At 52.7% G+C, this 18773-nt stretch overlaps 1 protein-coding gene across 3 annotated transcripts in view; it reads left to right on the forward strand.

Moving 5' to 3' along the window:
• ZFAT (zinc finger and AT-hook domain containing) overlaps positions 1–18773 on the forward strand; it is a 146012-nt gene that overhangs the window by 35780 nt on the left and 91459 nt on the right. For 2 of the 3 annotated variants that reach the window (XM_020893094.2, XM_070476961.1), the window contains exons 3-4: positions 2816–3052; positions 17388–17576. In XM_020893094.2, coding sequence (XP_020748753.2) covers positions 2816–3052; positions 17388–17576 — 426 coding nt within the window. The remainder of the gene's footprint in view (positions 1–2815; positions 3053–17387; positions 17577–18773) is intronic. The other variant, XM_070476962.1, reaches the window with a different exon arrangement.

An 18773-nucleotide genomic window follows, 5' to 3' on the forward strand; every position in this document is an offset into this window, starting at 1 on the left:
GCACGGCTCCTGCAAGGCTTCTGCATCTGCTCTGGATTGCTGACACTGGGCTTCCTTGGTGGTACAGTGGATAGGCATCCGCCTGCCGTTGCAGGGGACGCAGGTTTGATCCCTGGTCTGGGAAGATTCCACATGCCACGGAACAAGGAAAGCCCATGAGCCACGACTGCTGGGCCTGAGCTGTAGAGACTGCGACCTGCAGCTCCTGAAGCCAGCGCGCCTAGAGCCTGTGCTCTGCAATGAGCGAAGCCGCCACCACGAGAGGCCTGTGTGGCCCAGCCCTGGCCTCAACTGGAGAAAACTGTGCAGCAATGAAGACCCAGTGCAGCCAAAGAAAAGGATTGCTGACACCTTGCAAATCTGGGGTTCCCAGGGCCACCTGCACTTTTTCAGTTAAGTACAAATTTGGGGGACCCAAAGGACTCCCTCAGGTTCACCAGTCTTCTAGAATGACTCACAGAACTCAGGAACGCTCTGTACTTGGATGACAGTTCTAAACAAAAAGGGTGCAGATCAGAGCAGGCCAAAGGCAGTGATGGCAGGTGAGGTTGGGGGCCCACGGGGTCCCAGACGCGGGGTCTTTGGTCCTCCCCCACGCCCCATGGTGTCCTGGATGCCTCTGTCTTCTTGCGGTTATATTACACAATAGGACTTAGGAGTGTTTCCAGCCAGGGATACTCACCCACGTCCTTGGTGTCCAGAGTTTTTATGGAGTTTGATGATGCCCGCCTGCATGACTGGCCCCCAATCTCCAGCTACCCCATGAGGTCAGACTGTGTTCAGAGGTCAGACCTGAGGTCACCCGCATGGCCACGGGCGGAGGCCGGACCTCTGTACGGATGAAGCCCCCTCTCCACTGCACAGCTGCATCCTCAGCACGCATCAGAGGAGGACCTCTGTCTGCAGGGCAGGGCAGGGCACGGGGCTGAGACTGGGCTGGCCCTCCCATAAGCTGTCCTGTAACACAGTTCCCCAGCTCGGCGGATGTGACATGTGGTGGGTGGTTTACAGCCTCTCCACTCATCCTGCTCCTCCAGTATTAACTGCTGCTTCAGTAGCTGCTGTTGTGAAGAATAATCAGGAGGAGAGTTTTAACGGCTCTGAGGTGAACGGTTTGTCCTTACTCTGCACGTTCCCCTCCTCACCTCCCTCCCCAGCCTCCCGTCCGCAGTGCTTGGCCTCCTGTCCCCACAGCTGTCATCCTCCTGCTGGAATCTCGGGGCCGACAGGGGAGCCCGTTCTCCAGCAAGCCTGGCGAGATGGAGGCAAGCAGTGACGGTGCATCAGGCTGGCTGCCCCAGCCATGGAAGGCTCTGGCTTGGAGCTCTAGGTCAAGGTGGACCCGCCTTGGCCCTGCAGCTCAGTGGAAACCCTGCTTCTGCGAGAGCTCCCCTCTCTCAATGCCCCCTCCCCATTCTGGCGGTGCCTGGTCTCTGAGTTCCTGGGGACCCCACGTCCGAGCAGTTGCCTCCATCAGAGCCCACACTGTCCCACTGTGCTTCCCCTGCAGAGCCTTCCTGCCCTCCTCTCCCGCCCCTGTGGCTTCCCTGTCTGATTTGGGAGCCCAGGTGACCCCCTTAAAGGGTCTTCATGGTGACAGCAGGGGGCACTGTGGCTGATGTTTTCTTGGGCAGAACCACAGGGAGAGCAGGAGGGACTCCGAACATATCATAATTGCACAGATGACCGTTCCCCCAAGATGGTGCTCGAACCTAGGACCCTTCCTCTGCCCTGATGTTCAGATGCAAAGACGGCTGGCTGCTGACATGCCATGCCTTAGCCAGACAGAAGGCTCTCCAGAGATGGCAGGGCAGCCAGGCTGTGCTAGCCAGGGCACCCCTCATGTCGACTCACCTGAGACAGCACTCCACCTGCCCACAATGGCAGGAGGCCCCCTCAGCCCACTCACCCATCTTAATTCCCACCTTCCTTTGGAGATGAATGCCTTAAAAATGAATGCTCATTAAGAAGAGATAAGAGGTGAACAATGATTTGAAACTTGCTCCAAAGCAGCTCTGATGATGACATTTAAATCCTCCAGTCTCCAGGAAACTTGAAAAATATTGTCTCTAGCCCTATAATCTTTGGCTTTAAATTGTAATTATTTTTATCTCTTTTCCATCAGAACAATTTGGACCTAATAATTATGATGGCTTAAATAGTCGGAATAGTTGTGTAACTCATTAAGAGTGTGACAAGTTAAGCAGCCTTTGAGAACCCTTTGCAGAGACAGTCCTTAGCAAGTTTCTGAGAACTAGTTTTCAGTGGAAATGGTGGTTTCTAAGGAGCCTGGTTTGTGAACTGGAGCTGACAGTCACAGCTTAAAACCCTCCCCACTTTATGGAACAGGCAAAGTGCACAGGTTCTGATAAATTAATATTCTTAAATCACGTGGTTACAGAATCAATTATATAATAGCACAGAGGTGCAGAGATGTTAGCACTAAATGATTGTTTGTAGCTGCTCATTTCTGGAACTGCTTCAAGCTTTCCTTTTTTTAATAAAATGTGGGAAGTGAAAGTGTTAGTTGCTCAGTTGTGTCCGACTCTTGGTGACCCCATGGACTGTAGCCCAGCCAGGCATCCCTGTCCATGGAATTCTCCAGGCAAGAATGCTGGGGTGGTGGGTAGCCATCCCCTTCTCCAGGGGATCTTCCCCACGTGGGGATGGCACCCAGGCCTCCTGCACTGCTGGTGGATTCTGTTCCATGTGAGCTCCCCATGGAAGCAGACATATTTCCATGCTTGGAAACCGAGTGCATGGCCCACCCTGTCGCCTTCTGTGACCCCACGGTGCCCTCTGGTTTCCTCCGCAGAATTTTCGGTCATGAAGAGGAAGAGAGGCAGGCCCAAGGGGTCCACCAAGAAGCCCAGCCCCGAGGAGGAGCTGGCGGAGCGCAGTGCCCTGCCCGGCGCAGACGGCTTGCGGGCCCCCGAGGAAGGGGGCAGCCTAGAGTGTAGCAAGTGCTGCCGCAAGTTCTCCAACCCGCGCCAGCTCCGCAAGCACATCTGCATCATCGTGCTGAACCTGGGCGAGGCGGAGGGGGACGCAGGTAAGAGCGCACCCCTGCAGGGAGTGCCGACGGCTTGCACCCCCTTTTTTTAAACTAGCTGTCTCATTTGAACTTTTTTCTTTAAATATTTTAAAAATAATTTTATTTACTCCTTTATTTATGGCCGTGCTGCGTCTGCATTGCTGCGCGGGCTTTTCTCTAGCTGCGGAGAGCAGGGGCTACTCTCTAGTTCGGGTGCAGGAGGGCTTCTCATTGCGGTGGGGGGGCTTCTTGTTCTGGAACCATGTTGTGGGGCCCTGTGAGCAGAGAGGCTGAGGTTAGGATGCTTGAGCCCCTGTGAGTGACCTTGATGGCCTTGACTGTGGCCGGCGCTCTTTGAAGAACATACAGGATACCAGGTGCTGCCTTCAGGTAAGAACTTAGCAAGGCTTTGGCTCTGAAGCAGCTCCTAAAAGAGGCTGAAGAGAGTGTGAGCGTGAGCGGGAAAGTCTCCTAGACAACTGTCTAGGAGGAGTGAAACAGCAAGGGCCTCTGCCATGGGCTCTGTTGTCCTCGTTTGATTCTTGCACCAGTTTCGAAGTTTTCAAAGTATGTCTAAGAATGTAGGAAGTTCTTACTGTTTTGTACCAGGCTAAGTATTTTACCCCTGGAGTGGAAATGGCAACCCATTCCAGTATTCTTGCCTGCAGAATCCCATGGACAGAGGAGCCTGGTAGGCTACTGTCCATGGAGTCGCAAAGAGTAGGACACTCCTGAGCGACCGAGCGCACACACACATCACATGGGTTCTGGTTCAGGATGTGGGCTTTGGACTTGGGCTGCCTGGATCTGAACGGCAGCTCCAGTACTTACTAACTTTATTCTGCTTTGTTTTCCTCCTCTGTAAAATGGGAATAAAAACAACACTAGCTAATTTGGTTGCTTGAAGGATTCAATGAGACAGGACTTTCTACAGTGCTTAGAAGAACACCTGCCATTTCAAAAGCTCCCCGTACATGTTAGCTGTCACTGTTCTTCACAGTCCCATGGGCACAGTGCTCCTGCTGTCCCTCCTCTTTCACAGTGAGAGCATTTAGACACTCAGAAGTGAGGCAGCTTATCCAGGGTCTTTTAGTTAGAAAGGGGTCCTCCTGGCCTTTGAGCCCAGACTGTCTGACTCTGAACCCCAGTTCTTCAGTCCTAGAAACACCTCCCAACCATGCAAGGCCCTGGTTTGTAAAATCCTAGCATGTTAATGCTGGGAAAGATTGAAGGCGGGAGGAGAAGGGGATGACAGAGGATGAGATGGATGGATGACATCACTGACTTAATGACCATGAGTCTGAGCAAGCTCTGGGAGTTGGTGATGGACAGGGAGGCCTGGTGTGCTGCAGTCCATGGGGTCACAAAGAGTTGTATGACTGAGCAACTGAACTGAACTGAGCACATTATTGAGGGGATGCACCACCTAATGGGCCCCCCAGGTGGCGCTAGGGGTAAAAAAGTCTGCCAAGGCAGGAGGCTGGGGTTCAATCCCTGGGTCAGGAAGATCCCCTGGAGGAGGGCATGGCAACCCACTCCATATGCTTGCCTGGAGAATCCCATGGACAGAGGAGCCTGGCCGGCTACAGTCCATGGGGTCGCACAGAGTCGGAAACGACTGAAGCAACTTAGCACACTCACAGGCACCACCTAAGATTCATCAGACATCGAGTTGGTGGCCAAGGCTCATTGCCAACACCTGTGCCAGTTGTAGAAGACACAAAGCGCTCTTTCCTTTAAAGAGCTGCTCTCAGGGTGACCACATGCAGTCTTACTAGGCTGCAGGGGCTGTTGCATATTCAGGCGAGATGAGGCAGTGGGGTGGCAGCCGTGCCCAGACAGAGCTGAGCGCCTGCCATATGGGAAGTGGAGGTGGGGAGCCCGGTGGTTTCAGGGAAGCAGTGTCTTGCTTCAGAGCCTTGGGTGCTTTGGCAAGCACGCAGAAATTCAGCAGTGAGATAGCCCGGGGAGGGAGGGGCAGGAGCTCAAGGCACTGTACCCGAGCTGCTGGTTCGCAGCGTGCTTGTTCCTACTGGACGTGGTCGTGGAGGGGCTCCCCGTCCTGTCACCTCACCGCGCCGTCCCACCCCCGTGGCCCTCTGAGTGTGTCTCACGCGCACACCCATGCATCCCGCCGCCGCGTCTCCTGCACTGACCCTTGGTTGTCACGCTGTAGTCAGAGGGGCCAGCTGTAGCCCCTGTTGAGAATCTGTTCTGATTTGGTGCCTCTCCATGGCTAGCTTGTCCTGTCAGCCCCCTCTGGGAGACCCCTGGGCTTTCTGCACGGCTGTGGTTAGAGATCAGGGAATTTCCCTCTTTGGTGACGCCAGACATTCCGGTTCCTTCCTCCTCTGGACTCAGGCCTAGCAGTAACTGAGAGGCTCAGTCCTGTCCGTGGGGTCCCCTCCGCCACCGCCCAGCCCCCAGGCTGTGCTGCCCCCGGGGTTTCTTCCTGAGACCCAGCCTGGTGGTGTCTCCCCCCGCTAGAGTGCCGGCTCCTCACCTGGGTCTGCACAGGCTTCGCAGAGAATGTCTTTCCTGGAGGTTGGTGGCATCATTTTTCCATGTGCTATGATAAGTTTTCCGTTGTTCGTGCCAACCACGGTACATCTAATGAAATTTGGGTTATTTCCTAGTATTTTTTTTGCTGTTATAAATATTACTTGAATAAATATTCCCTTATGTACATGTGTACATTTCTATATGTGTATATATGTGTATGTGTGTATTATTATTTGTTATTTTTATAGGATAAATGCCTGAAAGTAGAACTACTGGGCCAGAAAGTGTATTACATTTTGCCAATATCCCTCCTAGAAAGCACAGGCCAGTTAAGGTTCCAGAAGTGTCCAAAAGTACCAATTGGGTATTATCATTTGTTTTCTTTTTTAACACGTGTAATGATATAAAAAATACTAAGAAGAAAGTGAAATAGTGCACAATTTCACTGCTTAGGTATAATTTCTATTACACTGTATATGAGTGAAGAGAGACCTTTCTCACTTCTATGTATGTTCACATACATTTTTCAGAAATTGAGGTCATACATAATGCTCTGTGTTCTTTTTTCATGTAGTTAATGGAGCGGGTAAATTTCTCATGTCAGGTATTTTTCTTCAACACGCTGTTCTGTAGCACTTTCTGTGTTGCAGATGCTGTTCTCAGTACTTTTACGACTCTCTGCTCAATGCGTTCTCGTGGCGGCGCTGTATACACTATTATCATCCCCGCTTTATAGACAGGAAACTGAGGCAGAGCCGTCAGGAGTCTGGCAGCATCACACTGCCCGTCAGGGCCGGGGCTGTACGCTGAACTCACACAGTCTGGCTGCAGGGTCTGTGCTTTTGATTGCGATGCTCTGTTTTCTGACCAAAGAGTCAGTAAATGTAGATTTTCGCTACTTTTAAAGGCCGCACAGCATTTCACTGTGTGTGTGTGGGCCTTAAGTTTTCTTTCATCGGTCTCCAGTTGATTGACATTGAATACTGTTTAAAATTTTTCTCCCTGATTGAAAAAAAGAAAACAACAAAAAAAAACTATACTCAGGTGTATAATCTTGAACCTACAATTTTATTCTATTATTATTATATTTTGTACTTGTGCCTTTGTTATCTTAGGTAAATATCTAGTAATGTAATTCCCAGACTAATAGGGCATCTTTTAGGTCACATACTTTATGATTCCATGTATATTCAGAACAGATAAATCCATAGAGACCGAGGACAGTTGGTAATTACCAGGGGTTGGAGGAGAGGGGAGGATGGGGAGAGACTGTTTAATGAGTTTTATTTTAAATGATAGGAAAGATTTTGTATCTAGATAAAGGTGGTGGTTACATAACATTATGGATGCTCTAAATGCCATTGGACTGTTCATTCTAAAATGGTTAATTTAATGTTCTGTGAGTTTTATCTGCCTGGTCACTAGTGCACAATCTCATTGCAGATATTCAGGTTTTTGTCTTGTGTGTAATTTGGGGCATTCCTTGCTCATGTCCTTTATTTACTACATTTTTGGATTGCCATATATTCTGAAGATATTTTCCAGTTTTATCATTTGTCTTTTCATGTGTAGAATTCTTTTTCTTTCCTTTTGCATTTTACTGAAGTTTTAAATATCAGCATTTGTCACTACTGTCAAATTCCATGCCCTTCTTATCGTAGCTTAGAACATTACCTATATACCTCAAATAATAAAAAACAACCTTCTATATATTCCTCTGTTATTCATATGGTTTCATTCTTTATCTGTATTTTTGATCCCTCTGGAAATTGTATTTTTGTGAAAGTTGTGAAGTAAGACAGTCATACATATTTGATCAGTAAATACGGGCAAAGGAATGTTCTTCATTAAGTGCAGTTTGCAGATAAACTATTTCAAATCATAGGGTCCACAGAGAATAAGGGTGTGATTCCAAGTCAGCCCTTGAGAAAGTAAAACACTTCATATTCTGAAAGCAATTAGTGGGATAACAGGGAGTTGCAAAGATGGTAGAGAGAGTCTCGGGTCCTTCACTCTGCCCTCCCCGGCCTCGTCTTGCAGAGCTGTAGCATGGTGTCAGGATCAGGAACCCTGACTGGGAGGTACTGTGTGTGGAGGTCATCACTCATCACCGTTCATCCACGTGTAGGGTGGCAGGAGGCAGGACTGCCCGTCACCATGAGGGCTCCCCGTGTTCCACCTCACAGTCACCCCCACCCCACAGCCACTGATCCCACCCTGTGATTGTCATGTCGAGAATGTTACACCAGTAACATCACAGTGTGTGTGATCTTTTAAGATTGGCTTAGAAACCCCCCTTTTCAAGCCAATTTCATAATTTTATACTTGAGGAAGTTGAAGTGCAGAATGACTGTTCTCTGAGTCGCACAGCTCCCTGGAGGTGGGCTGGGTACCACCCCCTGACTCCCTGCTTCTCCCCTGCAGACGGCCCAGCTCTACCATGTTCGCGCCTTAAAGCCAGTCTTTCTTCTTTGTGGATGTTGACTTTGTTCATTTCAGCGTACCACTCTCAGCTTTTTCTCTAACCTCATGCGGAAGGCACGTTCCACCCTGTGCAGTCCCCACCTTTATTTTCTGTTCTGTAATTAATTAGGCAGTCTCTTCAGCAGCGGCAGACAGGCACCGTCCTTCCTAATAAGATTATCAGCTTCCTCCAGTGCTAAGCTGCATAGAAAATGGCCTCGTAGTCCATTGATTTGAATGACCTAAGTGGACTCTAATTTAACAAATACCAAATGGAAAGGTGGAAGCTCCTGGTGATTTTCCCTTTCTGGCCACTGCTGAAGCCTCTAAAATATGCAGAAATGACCTAACGCCCGGCTGCCTAGCGGCTGACATACCTGTGATGATTGCTCCACGTTCCTCAGTTTGCCAAACATAATATTACAATTTGGAAAATTCTTGCATAATTGTTTTAATATATGCTTGGTAAAGAGCAGTTTAGTGACATTTCAAACAGTTGACCTTGACTCTTTGGCTTGTTAAAACAATTAGAAGAAAACAAAATAAGCTTTTTCCCTACACTGAACCATAGCAAGTTAAAATAACAATTTAGTTATGTATTCAACATTTATTTCATTCTGCATCTGAATAGTAAAAGAAACCAGGAAGAGATTTTTTTTTTTCCTCCCTAATGCCACTATGTGGAACAGCTGGTGTTTTTGAAAAACATTTTGCAGCCTACAGAAATCAATGTGTCAAGTTTACAAAAGTGACTTCTGAACCTTTCTAAGCTTGTTATTTCTGGGGTCATTTTATGCAAGGAGAGCTGCAAAAATTTGCTCTTATACTTGTTAAATCCTTCCTAAAGAAGACAAGGTATTTACTGTAAGATCTTACCTAAGATGCACCTGCAGTCTTCGTGAGGATTTCACACAACAGTATTTCAAATGTGTTCTACTATCTTTTTGTTAGCAAAAGCGCTGACTTGATCAGTAGCTGCAGAGGCTGACAACTGCTTTGCGGGAGTCGGGTTTGGAAATCTGCAGGTGGAAGGGCAGAGCGGTGTCAGTCCTCTGAGCGTGACCTTTTCTCCATGGAAAGATGTGGAATGGGCCGGTCTGCTTCCTCTCACTGCTTTGTGAACCCTCGCTTCAGCTCTGCTCATCAGGGAAATGCAGAGTGCAGTGGCCCGCAGCTGTACGTGGTCCGAGGCAAGCTTGGAAACGTGGGCCTTGGGGACGGTTGGGATCGCTCTCTGTGACGCTCCCGCCCCCGCCGCCTCCGCTTGCCCCACTTTGCTCCCGTCTCTCCCGCTGCCCTGTGAGGTCGGGTCCTGCTGTGAAGCCCTGCAGTGTGGCGGGTCTGCTGGTGTGTTCCAGGTTACCTCCCTCAGCCAGCCTCCCCCATCGCGGGGGGCTCACAGATCCGGCTTTCCTTCTCGTTCTGCCGCAGGCCCTCAGGAGGCTCTGCTCACCCAGGGATCAGCCGGGAGGGCAGCCACCGCCCTGAGCGTGTCTGGTCACGGGCGGCGGGGAGGAGGGCCCGAGGCTCACCGTCGGCCCAGAGGTGGCCTCCGTCCGCCCTGCCCCCGCAGTTCATTGGCCAGAACTGACCTCACGGCGTGCGACCCTGCTGTGCCCGCGGTGGGCGAGGCCTGGACATGCCGGGTGGCTCTCGCTAGGGGCACACGCATGGCTCCTGCCGTTTCCATGGGTTCGCCCACAGCTGTGGTCTGGGGACCGGCACGTGGCCTCCTTGCCCCGACCCTGTCCTGAGCTCAAGGCCTGCGTCTCAGTCTGGGGTCCCAGAGGCTCCTTATAAATGTCCTCCCCCACCCCCACACACAGTCTCTGTCCCGGTGACCGGCCACCCCATCCAGGCGTCTCATCCAGAGGCTTCTCCCTCACCTCTCACGTCCGGCCACTTGCTGGGCTTTGCCTGCTAAATGTTTCTTCGATTCTGCCCTGCATCTCCGCTGCCGGGTCAGGTGACTCACAGGCAGACCTCAGATACAGGTGAAAAGAAAGGCAGTGGGAACCTGAAATGGGAGGACTGGGGTAGAAGGAAGCAAGAAGTACCGCAGAGTCAGAGGCCGAGTGGGAGCCCGTGTGACGGCTGGACAGGCGGCAGCAGTGAACCTGGGGGCCTTTGCCGTGTCACGTGACCTGCTCTGCGCACTCACCTCCTTCGCTGGTGCTGTGCCGTCCTTGGAGCTAGAATCTGAGTCCTCCTGGAGTCCTCTTCCCGCTCACCCTGAGCCTGCCGGCCCCCTCGGCCCAGTGCCCTGCTTCCCACGACTCTGGTGCCCGTGGTCTCCTCTCTGGCTGTCCTCCCTGCCCCTGGTCTGGCCTTCTCCTTTCTCCTGTGGACTCTCTGCGTGGTGGACTGGCCACTCCACTTCTGGACTTGCTCCCGATAAGCCCGCCCTTCACAGAATGATGTCACATGCAATGGTGACATGCCACATGCCTGCTGAGCCTTCTCTCCCCCTCGTGGAGAGATCACCCCCTTATCGTGGGACACTGTGCTTTCTAACCCCTCCTTGTCCTGTGGAGCCATCTCTTCTCAAAAAAACTACCCTCCACCCCCTAAGGCAGCCCGCCAGCTCCGTCTCATCCTTGAGACCGGCGTGGCGCCCAGTGCAGGCAGCCCTGGTAAGCTTTCCCTGAAGAAAATCACCTGCATGTGACCATTCTCTCTGCAGTAGCTTCTGAGACTTGGAATAAAATTCGGATGCGTGATGCCGGGCTCCCTCGTCAGAGTTGTCTCGGGAAGGCACGGAGTGTGGGATCCACAGCCTGAGCCCCTGGGATCCCCGGCAGGCCCTGGATGAGGTGACTGGGTGTGGCGCGGGCTGCAAAGTCTGACCGGCGTTTGTTTACCTGCTCCCAGGGTTCCAGAGGCGAGTGGGTCCAGAGTGTCCCGTAGGTCTGCGGAATCCCAGGCCCCGGTGGTGATGACGCCTCTTCCCCTGCGCGCACCAGTGCCAGCTGCCATCAGGGCGCTGAGCGTCTGCTCTCATCCCCCTGCTGGGAGCTGGGGTGGGGCTGTCCCCTCCTCGTTCCATGAAGAATCAGGCTCTGCCAGACGGAGGAGGCTGCCTGAGGGCCAGCTCGTAATTACACGAACCCCAGTCCCTTTGATTTCCGAGCTCCAGCTTTTGTCCCGGGTGTCCAGCCATCTTCAGATGCGATCCTCCCCCCGTCCTGGCCCAGAGTCACCTGAATTAACCCCCCGGGCCCTTTGGTCACTGAGTGTCCCGACGTGAGACCTGGGACACGGAGCTGGCCCTGTGCGCCTGTGCTGTCTGCCTGCGTGACTCTCGGGGAACCAGAGGGCACTCACGACCCTTTCTTCATGGAGGGGGTGGGGCCAGGGGAGAAGAGGAGCTAACTAAGTCCCACCAAGCAGGACTTGAAGTTGGGACTTTTATTTTTAAATTGTTTTGGCCATGCCATGTGGGATCTCAGTTCCCCAACCAGGGGTCGAACCCATGCCCCCTGCACTGGAAGCCCGGAATCTGAACCGCTGGATCGCCAGGGAAGCCCTATGCTGGGACTCTGAGAGGAGGCCTTCCCTGTCCAGCGTCTTGGAGGCTGGCCAGCAGCCCCATAGCATTGTGTTCTCAGAGGTTCCGGGGCTGCCTGCATCCCGCCTGGAGGGATGTGATGGGGTGGGTGGCAGGGGGCTGGAGCCAGTGACACTGCGGGCCTTTGCTCCAAGTGATGGCTCTTCGGATGAGTGGCATTGATGCGTTATGACCCCCGTCTTGAAAAGGAGTCTCGTTGACCATCACAGCCTGACTGCTGAGAGGCGCTGCAGGGAAGGGCCTGTGGGCCTTTAAAGCCAGACTCTCTGCCGTGCCTGATGCTTCCCAACTGCTGAGGAACCGGCTGGAGACGAGGTCTCGGGAGGTCCCCATGGAGGCCAGCCCTCTCCTCTCTGTTTTCCCTATTTCGGGGCCTGTGCTGTGGCCGCTGGGCCCTGCGCCAGACTTTGGGGATCAAAGCAAGTAAAACAAGTCTGTTCTCTGGAGCAGCTGAGCCCAGGGGGACGAGGACCAAATAGATACAGGATGATGCAGGGGTCAGCCCGGTGCAGGGTGGGCACGGCAGGACCACACTGCGGCGGGAACATCCTGGAGGGCTCCCTGGAGACAGGGGCCGTGAACGCCCCATCCAGGGCTGCCGGCGGGGGCGGGAGCGAGACAGGCATTTCCCTTGCCACGGTTCCTGCGAAAGCCTGCAGGTGCCGGGGGATCGGGTGAGAAAGGCAGGCTGGTTCACTGTGGTGGGTGTGTGGGTCAGGAGGAGGCTGGCTGCCTGGTGCTGTGTGTGTGCTCACGGTCATCGTGGCCCCTCTGTGGGGACACAGTGCTCAGAGCCGGTGCTCACCTGGCCTCCCCTTGGAGCTGGAGAGACAGGAAGATGCGAGAAAGCCCGAGGGCAAGAGGGAAGGCAAGAGGGATGCATATTCAGCAGGTTTGATAGAATAATCGTGGGCTAATAAGTTTGTTAAACTGCTGCATTAGCAGCCTGGAATGAATCGGTGGCAGAGTCCCAGAGTATAATCCCTTATCAGTCTGCTGTTCTGACAACTCTTCTGGGCTTTTTTTTATTAATGTGGCTGATAACACTTGACTCTCTGGGGTGTTCTGAGATTTAATTAGTTCTGGGGCAATTTGGAATAGGTACTTTAGAATATTAGCGCTGTTGTTAATTATAAATGAGTGCGCATGAACTAATTTCTACAAATGTATGACTGCCGGTACCGTTAACTCTTCATCGGCCCGCTACCAGGTCAGCTCGCCTTGCCTGGATGCTATTACATGTTGGGGACCCTGAGAGGTTCCAAGAGGAGTTAAGAGGGTGAACACAGACACAGATTCCCTGCCCGCGCCCGCCCCCCCCTCCTGAGAGTGTGGGGTTTGGCAAGTGGAGTAACTTCCCTCCCAGAGAAGCTCCTCTAGGACAGGAGGGGGTGGTGAGCGAAGAGCAGGGAGATTCTGAGATCAAAGGAGCTTAGTTGAGAGCTTTTGTATCAGATGAGCTTCGTTTTTCTTAGTAAAGTCAGACAGGCTCATCCAAGTTAAGGGAGAGTTGGGGGGAGTGTGTGTGTGTGCGCTTCTGTTCCATCCCAGCCTCTCATCATCACCCACTTGTGCCCTCACCCACAAAAGGCCTGCCTGCAGACCCCCACTCAGGTGGATAACACCTCCTTGGAACCCTACACTCTACCAAACTCACTGTGTGACCAGAACTAACTCATTCACTGTCCCCCAAACCTCCCCCCTCCCAGCTTCTGGTGACTCCACCGGCCAAACCCCGTGGGAAGCCAGGAGCAGTGGAGCCCCCGTGTGACCCATTACAGGTCAGCCTCCAGGAGCTGGTGGAGAAAGATGAGGGTCAGCCTGGAGGGACAAGCGGGAACTTTGCAGAACATGGGGACACTGGATTTTTTGCTCATTACCCTTCAAATGGGGCCTATGCCGAGTCTCTGCTCCTGAAGCTGTGCTGCCTCCATCTGAAATCTGGACACCTCCCTGCATGTGAGGACTCCAGGCACTGTCATAAGAGTGGGGTCTGTGCATCTGCCTGGGAACTCCTGCTTTCATGCTGCAGCGTCATCGGTTTTTAAACGCCATCTTCTCAAAAGGAGATGAAATATAAAGAATTAGGCCAATGTGCTGGGGTTGAAGAGCAATGATGCACAGATGTCAAGAAATTAAACACTGTCTTTCCCAAACATCAGCGACTCCACGGAACACACCAGGCTGGGGGTGCAGCCTTCCCTGCGCCTCTCCTGTTTGCACAGACCTGACAGGACCCCCCGGAAGCTGTGGTCCCACCCCAGCCCTGAGCCGCACAAGTGTGTCTTCAGGCATGACGTCACCACCCCAGACATGCCGCTGGGGGGGGGGGCGGGGAGGCGACAGCATGACTCCCCACGTGACAGAGGGCTCTGCGACCTTCCCAGACCTGAGCCTCACAGCCACTCACTTTGTGGATTCGGACCCTGGGTTCAGCGAGTTCAGAGCTGGTCCAACTGGAAGGCAGAGGCTGGAGTGTAGCTCATACATTCCACAACTCTACGACGGCGGCTCAGAGCGGTGACTGTGCTGCAGGAGGTATCGGACACCATCCCTCCTACATCCTTATCCACTCCTTTTAAAGCTGTTTCCAGGGCTGTTGGAGATACTTGTGGCTGAGGATTGGAGGGCTGGGAGGATCAGGTGGTAGGGTGGGGGCGGTGGGGGGGGGGGGGGCTGGTCTGGACCACACCCTCTTTAACCAGAGAAGCCACGCCTTTTCATTAGGTATATTGAAATTGCTTAAAGAACTCACTCAAAATGTTCTGCTGCAAAAAAAAAAATAAAAAAATGTTTGGAAAGCACATCCTGGTGCAGCGAGGATCATGACGGGATTCGGCTGATGATGCGGCGCGATGTGAAGTCTGACAGATGAGGGCACTTCACCCAAGCACCTTGTGTCCTGAAGAGCACCTGTGTTAGAGCCTTTTGACTGTGCTGGGTCTTCACTGCTGCAACGGCTTTCCTCTCGTTGCAGCGAGTGGGGGCTACGCTCTAGTTGCAGGGCGTGGACTTTGCATCGCGGGGCTTCTCTAGTGGCAGAGCACAGTCTCTGGAGCACGGGCACAGTAGTTGTGGTGCACAAGTTTAGTCGCTGTGAGGCATGTGGGGTCTTCGGGGATCAGGAATCAAACCCGTGTCTCCTGCACTGGCAGGCGGATTCTTTACCACTGAGCCACCAGCGAGGCCCAAGCAGTTCTCTTTTCAAAAAAAGAAATCAGACTTGTTTATGCCTGTGCTCTTTCACTGGGCACAGGGAAAATGAGAAATTTTAAAATTACCTTCTGATATATTATGTAACTGACTTGCTGTGTTTTAGCTGTATTGTCTGTCTTTTCCCACCAGCACATAAACTCCAGGAGGCAGGGGTCTCTGTCTTGTACCCTGCGGTGTCCCAAGTGCTTAGAATAGGGCCTGGCATTCTGCACGTATCTTCTGAATGAACTGTGGCCGGTAAAGAACAAATACATTCTGCACTGCTGGGATAATTTCCAAGTAAATATTTCTTTCTTTTGTGTGGAAATGATGTTTTGTTTGAAGATGGACCCTGAGAAAAATTGGAAATAGGAGAACAAGAGGGGAAAAAAAACCCTGCAAAGAGAATGTTTTATTAAGTACGAGGGGATCATTGCTGAACTTGGTGTGAGAGAAATTCTGTTTCAGAAGAGCGGTACTTGATATGAGTATTGCATCAGATGGAGGAGAGGGTTGTTACGAGCAAACAGGCAGAGGAATGGGAGAGGGGGAGTGGAGCCAGGCCCCGGGTGGACCTGGCCTTTCTGAGCCACATGCAGGAAGCATCCTGCAGATACAAGTGAGCGTGTCCACAGAGCCTGTGGGGTAAGTTGTCTCGGGTTCTAGCAGAGTTGGGTCTCCCTGGTCCTCCACCCTCTTTCTTCTGCAGGCCCACTGCCCTGTTGGGAGGGTCTCAGAATCCAGAGATGCAGGGTTTGTCTGATTGGACGCCCCACCCCGCCCGCTGCCGTGTGGTCCAGTTTCTCCCAGGGCATCACGATTGCTGTGTGAAGCCCCTCGAAACCCTCCAGAGAAACGCGTCTCTGAAGCCACCCGTCCCTCCCAGGACGGCTCTGCTTATGTGCGTGCTCAGTCACTTCAGTCCTGTCCCACTCTTTTTGACCCCATGGACTGTAGCCCGCCAGGCTCCTCTGTCCGTGGGGATTCTCCAGGCAAGAATGCTGGAGTGGCTTGCCAAGTCCTCCTCTACGGGATCTTCCCGACCTGGGGATCGAACCTGGGTCTCCTGCATCTGCTGCACCGCAGGCGGATTCTTTACCCACTGAGCCACCTGGGAGGCCCTGGGTGGCTCTAACTGCTAGACGTTTCTTCCTCTGGCGAAGTCTGTTGCTGATCTCTACCCATCGGTTCATTGCTTCATGCGCAGAGCAGGTCTTCCTTGTGTTGTAAGGTTAGGTCCTCAGGCTCAGTAAAAAGAAGACACAGCCCCAAGCTCCCAGAGGTCATGGCATGGATGAGGCTTCCAGACAGATGACTGCAAAGCAGTGTGGGGAGTCCCACTGTTGATATGTTGATACCGTGGCGTGTGTGTGTCCTGTGATTCTGCCCTGACCAGGGCCGGAGCTGTGCTGTGTCGCCACTGTACCCCCGGCCAGCCTCACTCACCCATGCTCCTGGGTGGTCTCCCCGGGCATTGGCGTTCACCCCGCACCCCGCTCGTAGAAGGACAGATCCCCACGTCCTATGGGTATTTGAAGCCCTCGATTTCACTCCCTTCCCTGGTTCTGTTCCTCCCTGCCAGCTTCTTCACCAAGTTAGCCCCGCAGGGTGCCCAGCCAAGCATTCCTCCTCATCTTCACGCCCCCTTCCTTAGCACTGAGCCCACCACTGGTCCCCACAGCACGGTCTCCTGTGCCCTCCGCCCCCCACACCTCCTCCGCCCCTGTTCCCCACAGCCCCGTCCACGGCTTCAGAAATGCTTGCTGTTCACACTGACCGAAGGGCTGCCTGCCCGGAGTGGCTTGTCTGACGCCTCGGGTAGAATCTTCGTCGCTCCCCTTGGTCATCCGAGACGCCTTCTCGCTTCCGTGGGCACACAGCGGACTGCCCCGTCTGTCTCTCCCACCTGACGGCAGGGCTTTCGAGGGTGGGCTCTGGGTCTGTGCCCCGTCAGCCTTGGTGTCCACCACGCCTGGCACATGGAAGGCATCTAATACCTGGATGCTGAGCACGCGCATGCCTTCTTAGGCTGTGTAAAGAAGACCGCCGTGTCTTCCCCGCAGGTGGTTGGCTGATGACTCTGAGGTCCGGTGGGCTTCCTGAGAGCAAGGGGAGGGCCCGTGCCTGCTGTGTCCGCAGTGGGCCCTGTGCCGGGGGAATGGTGTTCACTGAGTTGGAGGCAAGACCGAGGAAGCGGAGGTGACCCCTGAAGTGGCACCGTGGCCACTTCGCTGGGGATCAGTGTTTCTTTTGTAAACTGACTCCTCGGCTGCGCTGGGCCTTGGTTGCTGTGTGCTTTCTCTGCAGTGGAGGATGGGGCTGCTCTTTGGCTGCAGCATGTGGCTTCTCGCCGGGCTCCGGGAGCGCAGGCTCAGTAGTCGAGCTGCACGGGCTTAGTTGCTCTGAGGCCTGTGGAATCTTCCCTGGCCAGGGGCGAACCGTGTCTCCTGCATTGGGCAGGCAGATTCCTATCCACTGCACTACTAGGGAAGTCCAGGAACCGGGGTTTCTATCACCCAGGTATATCCCCTCTACTGTCTGCCCATAAAAATGGTTCTGTGCCCTCCCCGACTCCATCACTGGTATAAAAAGGGTATTTTATACATCCTGGTATTTGCTCCTTAGGTAATGAATCTGACCTTGAACTGGAGAAGAAGTATAAGGAAGATGATCGAGAAAAGGCCCCGAAGAGGCCGCGGACACAGAGAGCGGAGAAAATCCAGAAGGTCTGCTCGGGAAAGGAGGCCCCGCAGATGTCCGGGGCCAAGAAGCCCATCATCAGCGTGGTGTTAACGGCACACGAGGCGATTCCAGGTGCGCACGGCGGTGGGAGGGGGCGGCAGGAACCTCTGGGTGGGGGCTGTGATTGCTGCGGGGCTCTCGGCGGAGTCACCTGGTGACGCGGGCCACGGTTAATCTGCCGCGGCCAGGGGTCAGGGCGCGAGGGCTGCTCTCGCGGCTGCTGCCTACGGCCTGTGCTCGCATGTGAGCAGCCGTTCAGAGGAGCAGTGGCCCTGGAGAGCGGTTCTTTCCTTGGGGCCCCCCAGCACCCCCAAGACCCTCTTCTGCATGTCCATGCTCCTTCTTCCTGCCCCGGCCAGAGCGTAAGATGACTCACAGCAGACGGTGCCAAAACCCTCCACACAATTTCTTCCAGGTTTTTTTTTTTTTGCATTTTTTTAGTAGGTTCATCATTTATTTTATAGTACTAGAGATTTCTATCTCCTTTTCTTTTCACATTAAGTAACCAGTGGATATATCACCCCTTTTTAAAAAGGCCTCCTCCAGGAAAAGATACCTTAGACAAAGAGCAGTTTAGGATAGTAGATGCTAAAGTATAATAATTTTTTTTCCCCCTGTGCATTTGGGGTGACAGCTGTCAAATAAATTTTAAAAAAACCAAGTTTAGGATTTTGAGGTCAGCTGGAACCTGGTGTGCTGCAGTCCATGGGGTTGCAAAGAGTCGGACACAGCTGAGCAACTGAACTGAACTGAGAGCCTTTTAAAGCATCTGTTTTCAATGCTAATAGAAACTGAAATGAAAATGCTAAATAAATACCTTTTCATATTATATACATATAATATTTATATTTTATATCCCGTAACATGTCACAGAAAACCCCAAACTAGCTTTTTGGCCAACCCAATACTTCACGGTAGGGTGAGGTACTCAGTAGAGAAAAAAGCCACATAAGATTATGCGAGTTGAAGTGGTTTCACTGTCCTTCAGACAAGTGTTATTCCAGGAAATGGAAACCCCAGGAGAGAGGTTCCTGTGTTTAGCCATCTCTCGAGAAAGTTTCTATAATGATTTCTTATAAAAGGATGGTAGTATTTGAGATTTCTCTAAGTGGGGGGCGGGTGGTGAAAAGTATAATTAATTTTCTTTGCTATTCATGTGCACACACACACTTCTATAAACAGTCTTTGATCATTTCACATCGTAGACTTGAATAAGTAAAGGTGACCTCTGAGTTTTCCACCCCAGACCGTTCACGTCACAGGGTGGAC

Source organism: Odocoileus virginianus, chromosome 15 (assembly GCF_023699985.2).
Source record: "Odocoileus virginianus isolate 20LAN1187 ecotype Illinois chromosome 15, Ovbor_1.2, whole genome shotgun sequence".
Lineage (NCBI taxonomy): Eukaryota > Metazoa > Chordata > Mammalia > Artiodactyla > Cervidae > Odocoileus > Odocoileus virginianus.